The sequence below is a fragment of the Pongo abelii genome, chromosome 5, assembly GCF_028885655.2.
Source record: "Pongo abelii isolate AG06213 chromosome 5, NHGRI_mPonAbe1-v2.0_pri, whole genome shotgun sequence".
Taxonomy (NCBI): domain Eukaryota; kingdom Metazoa; phylum Chordata; class Mammalia; order Primates; family Hominidae; genus Pongo; species Pongo abelii.
Window position 1 is genome coordinate 153,903,912 of NC_071990.2, and position 16,843 is coordinate 153,920,754.

Consider the following 16,843-nt stretch of genomic DNA (forward strand, 5'->3'; position numbering starts at 1 on the left):
TACAAATATTATATACAAATAAAATAAAGCAGGCCACCCACGATGGCTCATGCCTGTAATCATAGCACTCTGGGAGGCTCAGGTGGGCAGATCATTTGAGGCCAGGAGTTCAAGACCGGCCTGGCCAACATGGTGAAACCCTGTCTCTACTAAAAATACAAAAATTAGCCAGGTGTGGTGGCATACGCCTATAATCCCAGCAATTCAGGTGACTGAGGCACGAGAATCACTTGAACCAGAGGCAGAAATTGCAGTGAGCTGAGATCACACCACTGCACTCCAGCATGGGCAACAGAGGGAGACCCTGTTTCAAAACACACAAAAGATGACATTATAAAAAAAGAAAATTAAATTAAAAGGTGGCTTGCAAATTTTATGAAATAAATGACATTAAGACATAAATAAATTAGAAACAGAAAGGATGAGAACAGACATTGCTGAAAATGGAATCACTGGCATAGAGAAAAATCTTGCAATAATCAGATGAAAAGTGAATCCAAATTTAAAAAAAGCAAAGATTGGTACAACTAAAAATAAGTCAATAGGTATAGAAAAAAGATGATCTAACACAAGGATAATTGATGTCCCTGAAGCAGAGATATAATAAATATAGCATAAAATACATCTAAATCATACCAAAAAATTCCCTAAAATTAATAAAAAAGCAAACCTTGATTCTTAAATATAAAAAAAGTACATTGTGTTATAGGAAAAATATGATAGCAGAACACTCAACATCAGACATAGCCTAGATAAGCTGTTGAAACTTAAAGAAAACTAAATAATTCTTCTGGCATCCATACAGAGAATAACAACAAAAAATAAATAAGGGGAAAAATAGTAGACTGATGTTAGATTTTTCTAAAGCTTCATTCAATGCCAGAAGAGAAAAACAGATATAAATACAAATTCTGAAGGGATAAAAGTATGACAGAAAAATGTCCATCAAATATAGAGGCAACTAGCTGATGTTCCCAAACATGATAGAACCTGAGTTTTCTTGAAAAAAATTACTTGACAATGGAATTAATACCTGAGAGCTGGATCAAAATTAAAAATTTAGGAATTAAAAAGATATGCTAAAAGGATTGGTTATGAGCACTGAGGAATTTAAAGATTAAATTGATTTACAGAATATGGGAATTGTTACAATTGTTCTTTTTCATTTTCATCTTTGTACTTGGCTGCATTATGCGAATTATTATAATGCATATATGTAGTTTTTCAAAATAATAATTTTTCTTAAAATTGACTAAATAAAGTTATTAGCAATCATAAAAAAATCTTATCACAGCTTTCCTCTCAATTTTTCTTCTTGGTTTTAGCAGTAACTATAGTGAAATAATCCATCCTAAATGCAAGACCTAGACTGATCTCTTTGCTTTCATTATTAACCCTATTTCCCCTAAACTCTTTTAGGTATACATATGGCTCCCCAATAAGGGCAATGATACGGTATAGCATTCAAACTTTTGACCATGTTTTCAATCCAACTCAGTCTCCTTTTTTTTTCTTTTTTTCTTTTTTTTACTTCTTTTTTTTTTTTGAGATGGAGTCTTGCTCTGTTGCCCAGGCTGGGGTGTAGTGGTGCGATCTTGGCACACTGCAACCTCTGTCTCCTGGGTTCAAGTGATTCTCCTGTCTCAGCCTCCCGAATAGCTGGGATTACAGGTGTGCACCACTATGTGAAGCTAATTTTTGTATTTTCAGTAGAGACGGGGTTTCCCCATGTTGGCCAGGCTGGTCTTGAACTCCTGACCTCATGTGATCCACCAACCTCAGCCTCCCAAAGTGTTGGTATTACAGGTGTGAGCCACCGGGCCCGGCCATCAGTCTCTTTTGACTTTTCAAAATACCTCCTCACCTTTCAGGCTGACTACTCATGATCCTGTAAATATGCCAAGCCCATTCCCCATTGCAGCTGGGATATCCTCCACCCAGCACCCCCTTAAAATCTACTACTTTAATTTCCATGCCGATCATAGCAACTTTTGACTATTTTTTCTTAACCTTTGTTTCCTTTGAATTCCTGCTTATGGATCCTGTCATAGTTGCCTAATTTTTTTTAGAAATGTATGTGCTATTTCCTTATTTGGATTATAGGTTCCCAGAAGCAGGAGCTGTATTTCACCCTGAAGCCAAGTAGGTTGTTGTGCATGGAAGCACTAAATACATTGGAAGTAAACAGATTAAGAAAAATTGCTCTAAGAGGTTAGTGCCCTTTGACCTAGTGAACTTCAGGCCAAAATGTGCCTGTTTTTACATATGAAAGTAGTATTTCTAGGACACAAAATTGCCATTAAGGTAGTAAGAAAGAGGAGGGACTTAGGTAACAGAGAGATCGGCTTCCTGATTCCAGATTCACCTCTTCTTAGTCCCAAGACCCTCAGAAATTATCCAGCCTCTCTAAGCCTCCGTTTCCGGGTCTACAAAGTAGAGATAATATTGGCCTTACCACAACGTTATTAGCGATGTTAACACCTAGAACTTAAAATGTACTCATTATATGATCACTCCCTTTCTGCCTGGAAACTGACAGCTAAATTGCTTCTTCCCTCCCTATTCCTTCACCTTGTCACACCACAGAGAGGAAAACAACCGATGAGGCACTTCGTACAAATGATCAGTGATCGCTGAAACAAAGCACTCAAATGCAAAAATGTCATTAAAAAAGAACATTCAATGCTTTTATTTCTAATCCAAAGGCAAGGGAGGCACAACATGAACCTAAACTTGAACAGTCCAGGTATTGTGGAATGTCAGTGGTAGCAGGGCAAGGTTTGTTCAGTAAGCACAGCATGGAGGACACTGGAGTGTCAGCTCCAACTGAGAGCAAAAGCAGCCCTTGAAGATCAAAGCGGGTAATGGATGAGACCTCCAGGAGGTCTGCAGATGCCGGATGAATCACACAGGTGCTTTATGAATGGAGAATAATAAGCAAGCACAGAATCTAGAAATATCGTAGATTTCTCTAACTTAAGATAGTCAAAAAAGACTGCAGTCCCTGATTCAGAACTGTACATACCTCTCCTATTCAAAGGATTGGAGGGATACTAGAACATGAAGAGAGAGCTAGCAGTCAAGTCCAGAAGATCTGTATCAGGAACAAGGAATTTGAGCTATGAGTCTGGAGGACATTTTATCAGGGATTTGAGGAAGGATGAATTAAAACACAGGGAGGAGGTCCACGCAAAAAGTATAGGGCACCATTTGCCAGGGTGGATATGATTCTGGGACAACTGCTTCCAGGAATACAGTGCTTTAAGTTTCCCAGGGCAGAGCTGGTGGCTATTTCTGCAGACAGAGGTAAAGAAGCCTCCTGGCCAGAGAGGGAAAGTGAGGGGGCAGAAAATTCACAAAAGCATGTGCTTTTATAAAAACAGAACAGAAAGCATGGCTCTGGAGAGACGTATGCGTGGCTATCCACAGATGACAGGACACCTCATGACCTTCAGACCAGCGATCCCCAACCTTTTTGGCACCAGGGGTTGGTTTCTCGGGGGTGGGAGAGATGGTTTCAGGATGAAACTGTTCCACCTCAGATCATCAGGCACTAAATTCGTATTAGAAGTATGCAACCTAGATCACTCACATTCACATTTCACAATAGGGTTCACATTTCTACGAGCATCTAGCACTGCCACTGTTCTAACCAAGAGGCAGAGCTCAGGCAGTAATGCTCACCTGCCTGCCTCTCACCTCTTGCTGTGGGGTCCAGTTCCTAACAGGCCACGGACCCATACCTGTCTGCAGCCCGGGAGTTGGGGAGCCCTGCTTTAGACCATCTCCTTCCATTTAACTCTGGCAGGTTGCGCCTGCTTTCTAGTGCCTACTTTCTCAGCTCCAGCCTTTCCCTCCTCCAGTTCACTGCAGTTATTGACACCCTTTGCTTCCGGTTTAGCCTCTCCCAGCCCCTAAGCTAGTTCTGGCCAGAGCAGAGAGAACAGCAGCTTCCGCAGACCAACAGGAAAGGTTTTAGAATTCACTCCGATAATACTGCTGACTTGGAATGAGCCTAGATGGACGCTGCTGGCCAAGGACAAGGGACTAGTCTTGTATCTGAAGAATTCCTCTGGGCCACAGCTATGGTAGGCATCCCAGGCTGGCTTGTGTTCCTGACTCCCTCATTTGCCCTCTAACTTTCTAAGTCCTCTGACTTCCAGTTGTTCTCTGGCTTCTGCTTAGAGTGAAGTAATAGCCATTACCTGGAACCATCTGTTGCTGTCTTCAATTCCCTTGGATTTGGCATGCCCAGTGGAACCAAGCCTGACAGCACACAGTATCCCTCCCAGGAACCAGCCTCGCAGATGGGTCCGTAACTATTCCAGCTGACCACTGGCTTCACTTCTCTGCCCTAGACCCACCAACGTCCCAATATGTTTCTCATTAAGATCTCCTGAAATTATTAAATACTGGAAGTGGCAATGGAAAATAAGATGGCCTCACAATTGAGTTCCAGATTTGTGGAAATCCTTCTGTCCTAGATGTGCATATCCTTGATTTCCATCCTTACTTTTTCAAGTTTGCAAAACACACACAAAAAGAGGGCACTTAAAATGTAATGGTTTAGGCTAATAAGGAATCAGATATTAATCATCTATGAGGGAAAACAGTCTATAAATCAAATAAATTTTCACATATAAATATATAATTATGAAGGGAAATGTGAAATAGACTTGTTAAGAAAAATGTAGAGTGAAAAATTGGTGTCATGTCTTAGTTTGAAATTGATCATGAAAATTAAGTTGATTGCACATTTATAATCCCTCAGCATAAACTCTACATCTTTTATATTAATTAATATATAATGTAAAATATTTGATACCACTTGCTCTTGTTCCTGTTCCAGAACATTCTGTAGTAGTTTCTGTTTGGTACTAAATTCTTGATGTAGGCTTTCCCATTTCATTCTCATCTGGTCTTCAGCGGATGATTTCTCCCCTTCCATCCCCAACTCCTGGGATAACACATCAGGTTTTTCGCTATTAGAAGAATAAATAATCTAAGTTTACAATGTGCTCGAAAAAGTGATAAGACAGGTAACTTATTGTGTGTACCAGACCTGGCTTCTCAAATGAAATAAGATTACCTTAGTTATTAGCTTACGCTTTAAAAATAACAAAAATGTTTAGGCCAATCATAAGGCAACTATATTCCTACTCATTGATAAACTGAACCATGTGCAGAAGGGATACTTAAAAATGCATTGAATAAAAATAATTGTAACATTTGGAATAAAAAATTATAGCATGATGACAGACTAGTATCCTTTGACAAATAGCAGAAAAGTTAGTTCAAAACCTTAAAAATGTGTTAGTCTAGGGAGAGTTACGATTATGAGTCCAGAGAAAATACAGGACACAGGAGGGCAGTGCAGGACACAGGAGGGTACAACAGGACACAGAGAAATAGTACAGGGCCTGGAAAGGTTGTACAGGACACAGGAAGGACCGTACAGGACCTGGGAAGGTAGCACAGGGCATGGAGGGATAGTACAGGGCCTGGGAAGGAAGTATAGGACATGGAGAGATAGGACAGGACCTGAGAAGGTAGTACAGGACCCTGAGGGATAATACAGGACCTGGGAACGTAGTACAGGGCACGGAGGGATAGTACAGGGCCTGGGAAGGTAGTACAGGACACGGAAAGACAGTACAGGGCCTGGGAAGGTAGTATAGGACACGGAAAGATAGTACAGGGCCTGGGAAGGTAGTATAGGACACGGAAAGATAGTACAGGACCTGGGAAGGTAGTACAGGATACGGAAAGATAGTACAGGGCCTGGGAAGGTAGTATAGGACACGGAAAGATAGTACAGGGCCTGGGAAGGTAGTATAGGACACGGAAAGATAGTACAGGGCCTGGGAAGGTACTACAGGACACGGAAAGATAGTACAGGGCCTGGGAAGGTAGTATAGGACACGGAAAGATAGTACAGGGCCTGGGAAGGTAGTATAGGACACAGGAATGATCATACAGGACCTGGGAAGGTAGTATAGGGCATGGAGAAATAGTACAGGGCGTGGGAAGGTAGTGCAGGACATAGGAAGGATCGTATAGGGCCTGGGAAGGTAGTACAGGACACGGAGGGATAGTGCAGAGAGATATGGGAGGAAGACCCTGCAGCGTCATCCTTAAAGGTAGGCAGCAATGTGACATCTGAGATTGGTATGGCTCTTATTTATTTATTTATTTATTTATTTTTGAGACAGGGTTTCACTCTGTCACCCAAGCTGGTGTGGACTCATGTGATCACAGCTCACTGTACACTCAAACTGCTGGGCTCATGCAATCCTCCCACCTCAGCCTCCCAAGTAGCCTCCCAAGTCTGGTATGCACCACCAGACCTGGCTAATATTTTTTTTTTAATTCTTTGTAGAGACAGGGTCTCACTATGTTTCCCAGGCTGGTATGGAACTCCTAAACTCAGGTGATCCTCCTGCCTCAGCCTCCCAAATTTGTGGATCTCAGGCGTGAGCCACCATGGCTAGCCGAGTTTGACTTTTAGAGTGAGACAGACCTGGATTATGACCCTCCCTCTAGCACATTATTTGTGACACTGGGGTAATTTGTTTCACTTCTCTGTGCCTCAATCTTCTCATCTTTAAAATGAAGATAGTATCTACCTTGCACAATTATGAGAATGAAAGAGAATACATTGCATAAGGCCTATAACCCTATCTGGGAAATAATGGCCACTCAATAAATGGGGGTTAATAATGATGAAAATGGGCCAGGTGTGGTGGCTCATGCCCAGCACTTTGGGAGGCCGAGGCAGGTAGATCACCTGAGATCACGAGTTCAAGACCAGCCTGGGCAACATGGTGAAACCTCATCTCTACTAAAAATACAAAAATTAGCCGGGCGTGGTGGCGCACACCTGTTGTCCCAGCTACTCGGGGGGCTGAGGCAGGAGAATCACTTGAACCCAGGAAGCAGATGTTGTGGTGAGCTGAGATTGCACCACTGTACTCTTCTTGGTGACAGAGCAAGACTCCAACACAAAAAAAAAAAAAAAAAAAAAAGATGAAAACAGGAACAACCTAGGGTGGCTGAATTTCCACGGATCTTCATTTTTCAGGACCTTTGAAGTCCTAACTAAAACCGTGTCATCTAAAAGGAATACTAGATATTAATTAATATTTTGATGCACGGCCTTTTGCTCAAGTAAAAAAAAAGAATAACAAGTGTGTTGGCAGGATAATACTCTATGGTACCCCAAAGCCAATTATTCTTAGAATAAATGTAAACACAACAGCATCTTTAGATAAGTCTCTAGAAATAAGACTTAAAATTTCTGTAAACTGGCCAGGCACAGTGGCTCACACCTGTAATCCCAGCACTTTGGGAATCTGAGGCAAGAGGATCACTTGAGCCCAGGAGTTTGAGCCCAGCCTGGGCCACATAGCCAGACCCTGTCTCTACAAAAAAAAAATTTAAAAATTAGCCAGGCATGGTGGTACATGCCGGTAGTCCCAGCTACTTTGGAGGCTAAGGCAAGAAAATCATTTGAGCCTGGGAGTTCAAAGCTGCAGTAAGCTATAATCACACCACTGCACTCCAGCCTGGGTGACGGAGTGAGACCCTGTCTCAAGAAAAATAAAACTCTTAAAATCTGTGATGCAGGGATTCCACTCCTAGGATATAATGCAGAGAATCTTTCCCATCTGAGAGACATGTAGGAAGTTAATTTAAACAATGCTAAAAGCAGCAATCTTAGGGCTGGGCGTGGTGGCTCACACCTGTAAACACAGCACTCTGGGAAGCCAAGGTGGGTGGATCACTTAGGTCAGGAGTTCAAGACCAGCCTGGCCAACATGGTGAAACCCCATCTCTACTGAAAACACAATTAGCCAAGCATAGTGATGGGCATCTGTAATCCCAGCTACTTGAGAGGCTAAGGCAGGAGAATCACTTGTACCCGGGAGGCAGAGGTTGCAGTGAGCCGAGTTCGTATCACTGCACTCCAGCCTGGGCAATGGAGCAAGACTCTGTCTCAGAAAAAAAAAAAAAAGCAATAGTAACAATAATAATAATGGCAATGGCAATAGTGCAAATATCCAGCAATAAGAAAATGGGTGAATAAATTATGTTCACAAAATAAAATACTATTAAACAGTTAAAATGAAGAACTAGATCTATATCTCAACATGAATATATCTCAAAAAATAATGGCAAGTGAAAAAAATGCCAAAACATAATTGATACCTTTAGTTGAGTGTCTATAATATTAGTATCTGAATTTTTCTATTTTCTAAAAATTATTTTTTAAAAGCTTTGAAGTTCCTATGAGGTTAAATTTCTTTATTGCTTTTTTCTTTTGTGGTAATAGCCTACAGTATAGCACTTTTAATTCATTTGTATTTACATAAAAATTTGTAATAAAACCAGAGGAATATTTAATATTTACAGTCTTACATTTAATCATTGACACATGTACAACACCAGTAGCAAACTTTTTAAAACATAGCCTTTTGTTCCCCATGAAAATTATTCTTCTTTCCTTTTATATTTACATCAACAAATTTCCAGTTGTTTTTCCTTAGTAATCTTGGAAGGCATCCTCCATCAATCCTCTACAAGTAACATAGTACTTATTCCTTATACGGCAAATGTGTGACTCTATAAAGTAGGTCATGCCCTTCCCACAGAGGTTTCCTTACACAAACCAAGTCACATTTATAGTCTTAGAAAAGCAGCTAGCAAGTTAAGGGCTGAATATCAGGCTTTTTCCTAGCAAGGTTTATATACATATACATACATATTTACTTTGGAATGTAGATATCATTAATTTATGGTTAATTGTTTGCCTGGTACCCAAAGGCTCGAAAACAGGCTGAGCTGTTATCAACTGCATATAAAGGTGAAGTTTCTTAAAAATTTGTATAAAAGTTAAAGAATTTATAAGTAGTCTTTAAAGTGAGTCTTATATTAGAAAGCCAGTACTGCACTGCAAGTTTTTTTTAAAATATTTTTTATATTTGAAAGAGCAACTTACAATTGTTTGTATTTCATTTAGGTCCTTTCCAAAGCTAAAGGCCAAGGAAATAAAAAAATATATATGGTAACAAAGTTGCAGAAGATCCCTTCCACTCCTTTAGTGATGATACATACGGAGAGGAAGCAATGCTGGATGGGTTCTTTGTCAAAATATTTGTTTGGCAAAAATATTCAGAAAACTATGCAAGATAAGTAAACATTTTAGAGGAGCTGGAAACAGGTAGGAATGTAACGTGAAGGCAAGTCTCGGCTCAATCAACATGAAAGAAACAGTCTCATTTTGGGTTTATTACAGACACATATTCATGGTCTTATCAGCATCTTTAAGCATGATACACAACAGACAGTTTTTAAACTCCTTTATATTTTTAAGGCAATTTTTACAGTTTTAGGGTTATTTAAAGTCAATCCCTGTCTATAGATGCCATAATACTATTCATTCCTATTTTTTTATATTGATATTTATTAGCCATGTCAAAACTTTCACAGATTTTTGTTTTGTTTTCCTTTTCTTGAATGCCTTCCTATTTCCTACATATTTTGTCACAATATATCTGCTGCAATTGCATTTTAGTTTGTTTATTCTCCTATCATTTGCCCTCAGAATTCATATATATGTATATATGTGTGTGTATATGTAACAGACTGTACATAGTCAGCATTGATGTCATATGTCAGCATTGATTAAACTGCAAAAAAATTTTTAATTCCTATGTCATCCATCTCTAAAATGTTTTTTTTATTATCGACGGTCTATTCTAGTTCTTATCTACACACATACTCTACTTTCAACTTTATATCACACTTTTATTTAGCATCATACATATATTTTTTGATACGGTTACATCACTTTTGGTTAAGATTATATATGTATAAAATTTTCTTCAACTTTTTTATACTAGTGAGCACTTATGCCTTTTTAATTATTTGGTATTACAAATAATATTTCCAAAACCATCTTCATAATACATATTTCCTCCTTTATGTTACTTCCCCTAAAAAATGAATATTCAGAAATGGGAAATGGAGTCAAAGTTATTTGCCAAAGGATACTACCAAATTACAACTTTTAGTAATACATAAACACAGAGGTTGCATAAAAACTTTTTTTTTTATGTTTTAGATTTCAAAGAAGGTTTTCCCGTATATCTTCTCAGTTGACATTTATAATTATCACAGAACTTTTGTGATGACATTAGTGGATTATTATTCTAAATTCTACAGAGGAGGCTCACAGTTGAGTGACTCTTCCAAAGTGACATTTGTGGCACTAGAATAAAACTCAGACCCGCCTCAAAATATAGTGGTGCTTCCACACTGCTGCAATTCCTCTGTGACCTTTTAAATAAAAGTCTTCAACTTGAAAATTCTCCAACTCCCTTAATTTTTCTTGACTCTTCTGTGTAGAAGACTTTGAAAGTCCTCACTCCACACCAAGATTTCAAAATATTTAATGGGCCCATGCATTTATTTTTTAGAATGTTGTTAGGGCAAGATAAGCTCTTATAGAGCGAATGCTCTCCAGTTAGATATAATCATTCAATTAGAAACATCATGTATCTCATAATGCATTTCTTATTTGATTAAAAAGATGAACTCACGAGCATCTTTGGACTGATAGGCTGCGTACACTGAAAGGAGGGCAAACAAGTAAGATTACTACAGGCACTCTGCTCAGGCAATGCAACAAAATGTTCAAAACGCAGGTACATTTACTACCCTAAACCAAAAATGAGATGACTAAATTTTGCAGAAAATGTTTAAAATAAAATTTTGAGTGAGATGTTTACTTTTCTTCAAATGTCAGCGAAACACAATGAAGAGAAAATTGAAGCATTTTGAAACATACCCAGCGTCACCAGAAGTCTCTGCCGCCGAATGTTGAATTAGAATCTCCTCTCCACGACTGGCTACTGAGCGAAGGAGACTCTTCTGCTCAGCTAATTCCTGTTCTAACTCCTGCTCAAGGGAAAGGACAAATGCAAACACATTTGTTACTTTATGATTATTGCCTACAATCATAGTTCTAGCTATAAAATTCTCAGAGAACTTTGGTAGTGAGCTTTTAAGTCTGCACATTGCATAAAGCGTGTGGTTTATGTAAATATTCAAATGTGTCTCCAAAGTACTCTGTAGTGTTCTTTTGCTTTGATACAGGATACCTCTGAAAAATCTGGGGGGTAAAAAAAAAAACAAAAAAAAACAAAAACAAACAAACAAACAAAAAAACCAATGGGAAAAGAAAATTTTGCCGGGCAATAGTGCCCTCAAGTGGTAAAAAATGTACTCTCATTTTTCAAAATCAATATTGTCATGCTAAAAGGATAGATCCTTGGGAAAAGTGGCTTTTTAAGTTCACTTACTTGAAAAATTAGGTTATCGATAGATTTGGCTTTAATTCTTCATTATTTATCATAAATGCTCTTGTTATTTGAGAAAATAAAATATTCGAATATGCTTTTTACATATAGTTAAGGTACCAATGAGAAATCATTCTTATTTATCAAAGTTCATTTGTTTCACTAGGCAACAATTAGCAATCCTATTTTGTAACAGCATCTACTTGAAAGTAAAAATACAAACTGCATTCATTAAAAAAAAATAACAAACATGCAACTTATACTTTCACCAAACCTCAAAAGGCTTTCCTGAGATTTATATTAAAATTAAATAGATTCAGAGGGCAAATCTGAAAACAGAATAGGTATCTCTGGTAAAGAAGATGAGAGCCGTGTTACACTATTTGGAAACCTAAACACAAGCTTTTCTTAAAGACTGGATTTTCAAATGACCAATCATCCCAGTGGTCATGAGTCAATACATTGAAACACCCACATCTTGCTTCATTCAAAGAGAAGATAAAGAGACACTCTGTCTTTAGTACAGAAGCAACTTGTCTGTCCTTCTGAAATATGCCTCTCAGGTTCTTCCCTGGGCAGATCTGCAAGCTAGAGAGAGGTAGGAAACACTTTACTTTTTGTTGCTGGAGACTGCTCTGCCGCTGCTGGGTCCACGTGGTGCGAGCTTGGGCCAGCCATTCCTGGACGCCGGGGCTCTGCGTGGCTGTTAGGTCAACATCGCTCTCCTCCTTCTCCTGTGCTGTTCCCTGCTTTTAACGAGGCAGAAATCAAGTCATGCTACACACCGGAAAACCTTAACCAAAGGGGAGAGAAGGCTACTTTGGTGTGATCTATGGAATGATACCAAAGTGGCTCCATTGGGATGTGAAATCACATTTTTTTAAAAAAACAGTAACACAAAACCCAGCTAAGTTATGGCATTTGCAGGAGCAAGAACAACAAACAGATAATCACACATGGAACTGTTTGAGGGGAAACCCATGTATTTAGAGGTTAGTCTTTTAGCTGACCAATGTGGTCATCAGATATTCCAGAATTTTTTTCCACAAAAACATAACTCGAGATCCCTTGATGAGTTTGTTTCTTAAGCCACACAAAGGTAAACTGTTTCTCAAATGATCATTACCCATAATAACTGTGTCTCTCCCGTGAAAGCATTACCCTGCCCTATGTCACTTTCTCTAATCCAGGTCCAGACAATGAAAGATTTTAGAATAATCTTCCTAAAAATGTTTCTAAAAGATTATTAATCTTTCTGAAATGTCTTTGAGAAGCAAAAAGTTCACTCTTCTGTAAGGCATCATACTCTCTGGAATTCAGTAAGAACTTAAACTTGATTCTCAGTTCATATGGGAGAAAATGTACTGCAGCATAGAGGCAAGGAGTCTAAACAAGGGTTTCCCGGGCCGGCTGGACATCCTCTGTTCCACCTTTCACAGACCAGGTCTTGACCTCTGTGTCACAGAGCCTCACCTCCACCACAGGTAACTCAAGTCCCAAGACACTGAACTAGGCAGGAAGCCTCATCCCTGATACTGGTCTGTGTAAACCTTCAGTGTCTACCCTACTGGGGCAATAGATTTCAATTATTCCTAGAATTCTCTATCTTTGAGAGTTTGCTGTTTATATGATAATATTTATAGACTGATCTACATAATTAATAGACTGTACTCAAAGATGAAAACTCTTTAAGAGCCTTTCTTTCAGAACCATCAATTAGCACATTAAAAAAAGTTATTTACTGTGGGCACATGTGGTTACCATTTTACAAATTCAAAGCTTAATTGAGCCTTGAGAGGTCAGTGGTGTGATAATTAAAGGTGAGATCTCTGAAAAAGTACCCTTTACTCCCTCCATCACCATCACCAGAAACTGGCCCATTGCTAAGCTGGCTTGGAGAAAGTCTGACTAAAGTAGAAAGACCAAAGTAATGACTCAGCACCTAGGCAAGAGTTGATCCTTCCTGCCTGATTATTCTAATGGAATCTGAAAGACCCTAAAATGTTGCATATCAAATGGGATTAGTTCTGAATGAGAGCTTTTCTACTCATATAGATTCATCTGTCAAAGGATAAATTATAATTTCAATATAACTCATTCACTACTTATTAAGCACTCACTAGACACTGTTCTAGAAGCTGGGAGTGTTTTGGAAGCCAGATGAGGGCCCTGGTGGGGAGTTAGACTATAAACAAACAAGATAACTGAGCTGATGATAAGGCCTACAGAGACAGATAATGGGATAGAAAGTTTTAGGGAGGCCTAAGGAAGCATCTTTAGAAGAGACAATTGCACTCTGTATGACGAGAGACCACCAGCCTTGCAAAGATCTAGAGTGAGGGCATTCAGACCCAGGGAATAGTTGGCACAAAGACCCTAAGGTGAAAGAAATTTGCCATTTCAGAGAGAACAGAGCAGTGAAGAGGACAGCGGGGCTGGCGTACCATGGGGCAGAGGAAGGATATTTTACAGGTTGCTTCCACAGAGGAGCTTCCTGTCATCTATTTCTGGAGCTGCTGCTCCCCTGCCCCTGGTTCTTCTTTGCAATGTCTGAGCACAACATGAGACCCAGCCATTCCAGCTCATCCAACCTAACTGCCCACAGAGACCCTTCTCTCGCTCTCTTATTTTCAGAGTTTTATACTCACCATTTTAGGGAAATAGATGGGATCTGTTTACCTTTCTGTTTCTTCTTTTTTTCATTAGAATCTCATGATTAAATTGTCTAATAGACTTTATCTTTATCTTTGCAAGGCGGTGTCAGTGCTTGAAGCTAAATGAACAGTAAAACCTGTAGGTAACAGTATATAAAACTTTCTCCCAGATCCTGAGCCCACCCGAGCTCAGAGGTACTTCCTTTCCTTTCAGATGATCCAGCCAGAGATTGCAGTTTAGGTAGAACAACAGGGGTGCAATGGTCTAATATATGCTAGTTGCATTTTGCAAGACCTTCAGAATGAGTGACTAGTGACACTAAATTCTCCACCTTCCACGGAATTTCTCAAAGATAAGCAGTGATTTTCCTAAAGATGGGAAGTTTGGGTGGATGGGCATTCTCCCAGAACTGGAACCCATGATTTTCTGCATGAAAACAGATTCTCTCTCATCTAAGAATCCACCACCTTCTAAGAATAAGCTCTAAAAGATCCTGGTTCTTCCAAGCAAAGTTGAAACAGCAGTTCAAAAGGAACCTGTAGAAAATGGCCTCAAGAAATCAGTGGATGAGACTGAAAGTTGTCCCCATCAGAGCTGCTCCAGGTGCCAACGTAGTGGCCCTGGCCATGACCTGCTGACTTGCTTTTGTGGGATCCAGGCCACTTCCTCTCTGCTTTTCTCTACAGCAAAAATTTGTTTTTCAGAGCCCGGCCTGAAGACTCCCTTGGAAACTTCTCCCAGCCCTGAGCCCAACACGCTCTTCTACGCTAGTTACTATGGTCTGATTGAGAGAGGTTGGCTCAAGTTCCTTACACCAAATTTGGATTTGGAAGAGTGACAATTGAAATGTTAGGTCTTAACAACTTCCTCACTTTTATATGCACAGATATATATTCAGATTCTATGTGGTTAGACTCAGTTTTTCAGTGAGTGAATTTTTCTCTGAATGATTTAGTCATTGTGAAACGTAAGACTTCGACCACAGGAAGCAAACCATGATTAAGAATACAGTTCAAATTTCATTCTCTTTCCCCTGGGGATAAGAAGGTGCAGCCAGCCAGAAGGAATGCAATTATGGTAATTACTTTCTCTGAGGTGTGATAACAGTTTTCTGCCATACCTAGGGAATGGGGAGGTTAGGCAGCTTCTGTCACCAGTCCTCACTGGGTGGGGCTACATAAACTTTATTTTGGAAATACTAGAACAGTAACCACTTTTGCCAGGAACATTCCTTGGAAGATGAATGAGGACTGGGCAATGCTAAACATTAAATAAAACATTTCTTTATAAAGCTTTTTATTATTTTATGGGGCAATCTCTCTGTTCCTTTAATGAATGATAATGTGTGAAAAAGACCTAGCTTCATGAAGATACCACGTAATTCAGGAGATCTTACTACATGCCCTTAAGATCTGTTGTTCTTCATATAGAGAAGCAGTCTATTTGATAGGAAACAAAAAAGCATATTCACTGATACCCATGCAAGTCAAATTAGTTAAAAAGAATGGAGGTAAGAGGTATTACCACCTCCCAGCTTCAGTAGCACTAAGTAATGGTGTGCTTACAGACTTAGGAAGGTATTCCAACCCTCCTGAATCATCCAAGCCCCAATTAAAGGGCATTAACATTGCTGACGGCTGCATTTAATGGATGATTTGTTTTCTGCAATTAACTTTAGTTAATTTCAGATTAACTCCAAATTATTTTTAGTTTTCTACATAAAGGGACATGATCCTTTTCATGGCAATAATAATGTAAACAGGACTCCTTTTCTTCCCACAGATGGAAAAACAGTCTTCCAGGAAGCTTTAATTATTTTAAAAGATCTATTAATATTTTATATGCTGGGAACTTCATTAGATGAAAGATGATGGAATTTATAGATAGTTTTAAAATAAACAGTAACCAATTTCCATGTAGTAAAACACTACCACATTTTTCTGTATTTACACTTCACTCAGTGTGGGCAGGGTCAGGACTTGACTCAATTTAAACAATTCCCGCGGACCTGGGCAGGATCTGCTAGGTGTGGACGCCACAGTGGTGTGTGCATACTCGGTCCAGCCTGCTAAGTCTCAAGCCTGGCCTTTCAGCATAGGAGAAGCTTCTTCGTCTCAAAGAATGTGATTTGGAAACAGTTGGTTATTGTTATTAATTATTTTAACTGCTGCAATTTGAGCATTTATTGTATTACTTGAATTTAAATCCTCACTGTTTTTTTTCCTTTTTGATTATTTTTTCTACATGTTCTAAAGAATTTTTTTAAGTTAAATATTATTATCCATATTTTACAGATGAGAAAACTGATCCGTAAGAAAGTTGTGGGAAATTTAAGGATCTTGCCCCAGGTCACCTCGTTAATAATGAATGGGAAAAAGATAAACAGATTTCAGTCCTGGCTTGTGAATATGCTTTCTTTGGCACACAAATTATTTTAAAATTTTAGATTTAAATGTCAGCGTTTAAAAGTTGGGAGGCTTTAGAAATAAATCCACATTCCCTATCTCTTGAAAAACTAGAAGATCCAGCAATGCCACTTGTAAATTCTTGTGTGATAATAGCTAGAGCTTAGTAACAGCTGCTTCTTAGACAGGAGATCAGCTTGCCAAGGGCCAGGCTGGGCCTGCTCCCCTTATTGGTTTTGCTCTTCCCAGGCCACGAGACCTTGGAATTTGTGGTTCCTGCCTTGTTTAATCCCTCTTGTGCTTTCGAGTATCAGGCCGCCCCTTCCCTTACTACCTGCCTCTAGGGGTAGGGTGGGGCAAAGCAGTAATAAGAGCTTTATAAATGATTGCTATCCTACCTAGGAAACTTTCAAGGCTTTCCCT

General features: G+C 39.2%; 1 protein-coding gene across 5 annotated transcripts in view; it reads right to left on the minus strand.

Moving 5' to 3' along the window:
- The window catches only part of SYNE1 (spectrin repeat containing nuclear envelope protein 1), a 512,392-nt gene that overhangs the window by 136,101 nt on the left and 359,448 nt on the right, over positions 1–16,843 (minus strand). For 3 of the 5 annotated variants that reach the window (XM_054558331.2, XM_054558330.2, XM_054558328.2), the window contains 3 exons: positions 11,975–12,106; positions 10,850–10,959; positions 4,826–4,982 (listed from right to left, as the gene is read on the minus strand). In XM_054558331.2, coding sequence (XP_054414306.2) covers positions 4,826–4,982; positions 10,850–10,959; positions 11,975–12,106 — 399 coding nt within the window. Of the gene's footprint in view, positions 1–4,825; positions 4,983–10,849; positions 10,960–11,974; positions 12,110–16,843 lie in introns of all 5 variants that reach the window. The other 2 variants (XM_054558332.2, XM_054558329.2) reach the window with 1 other exon arrangement.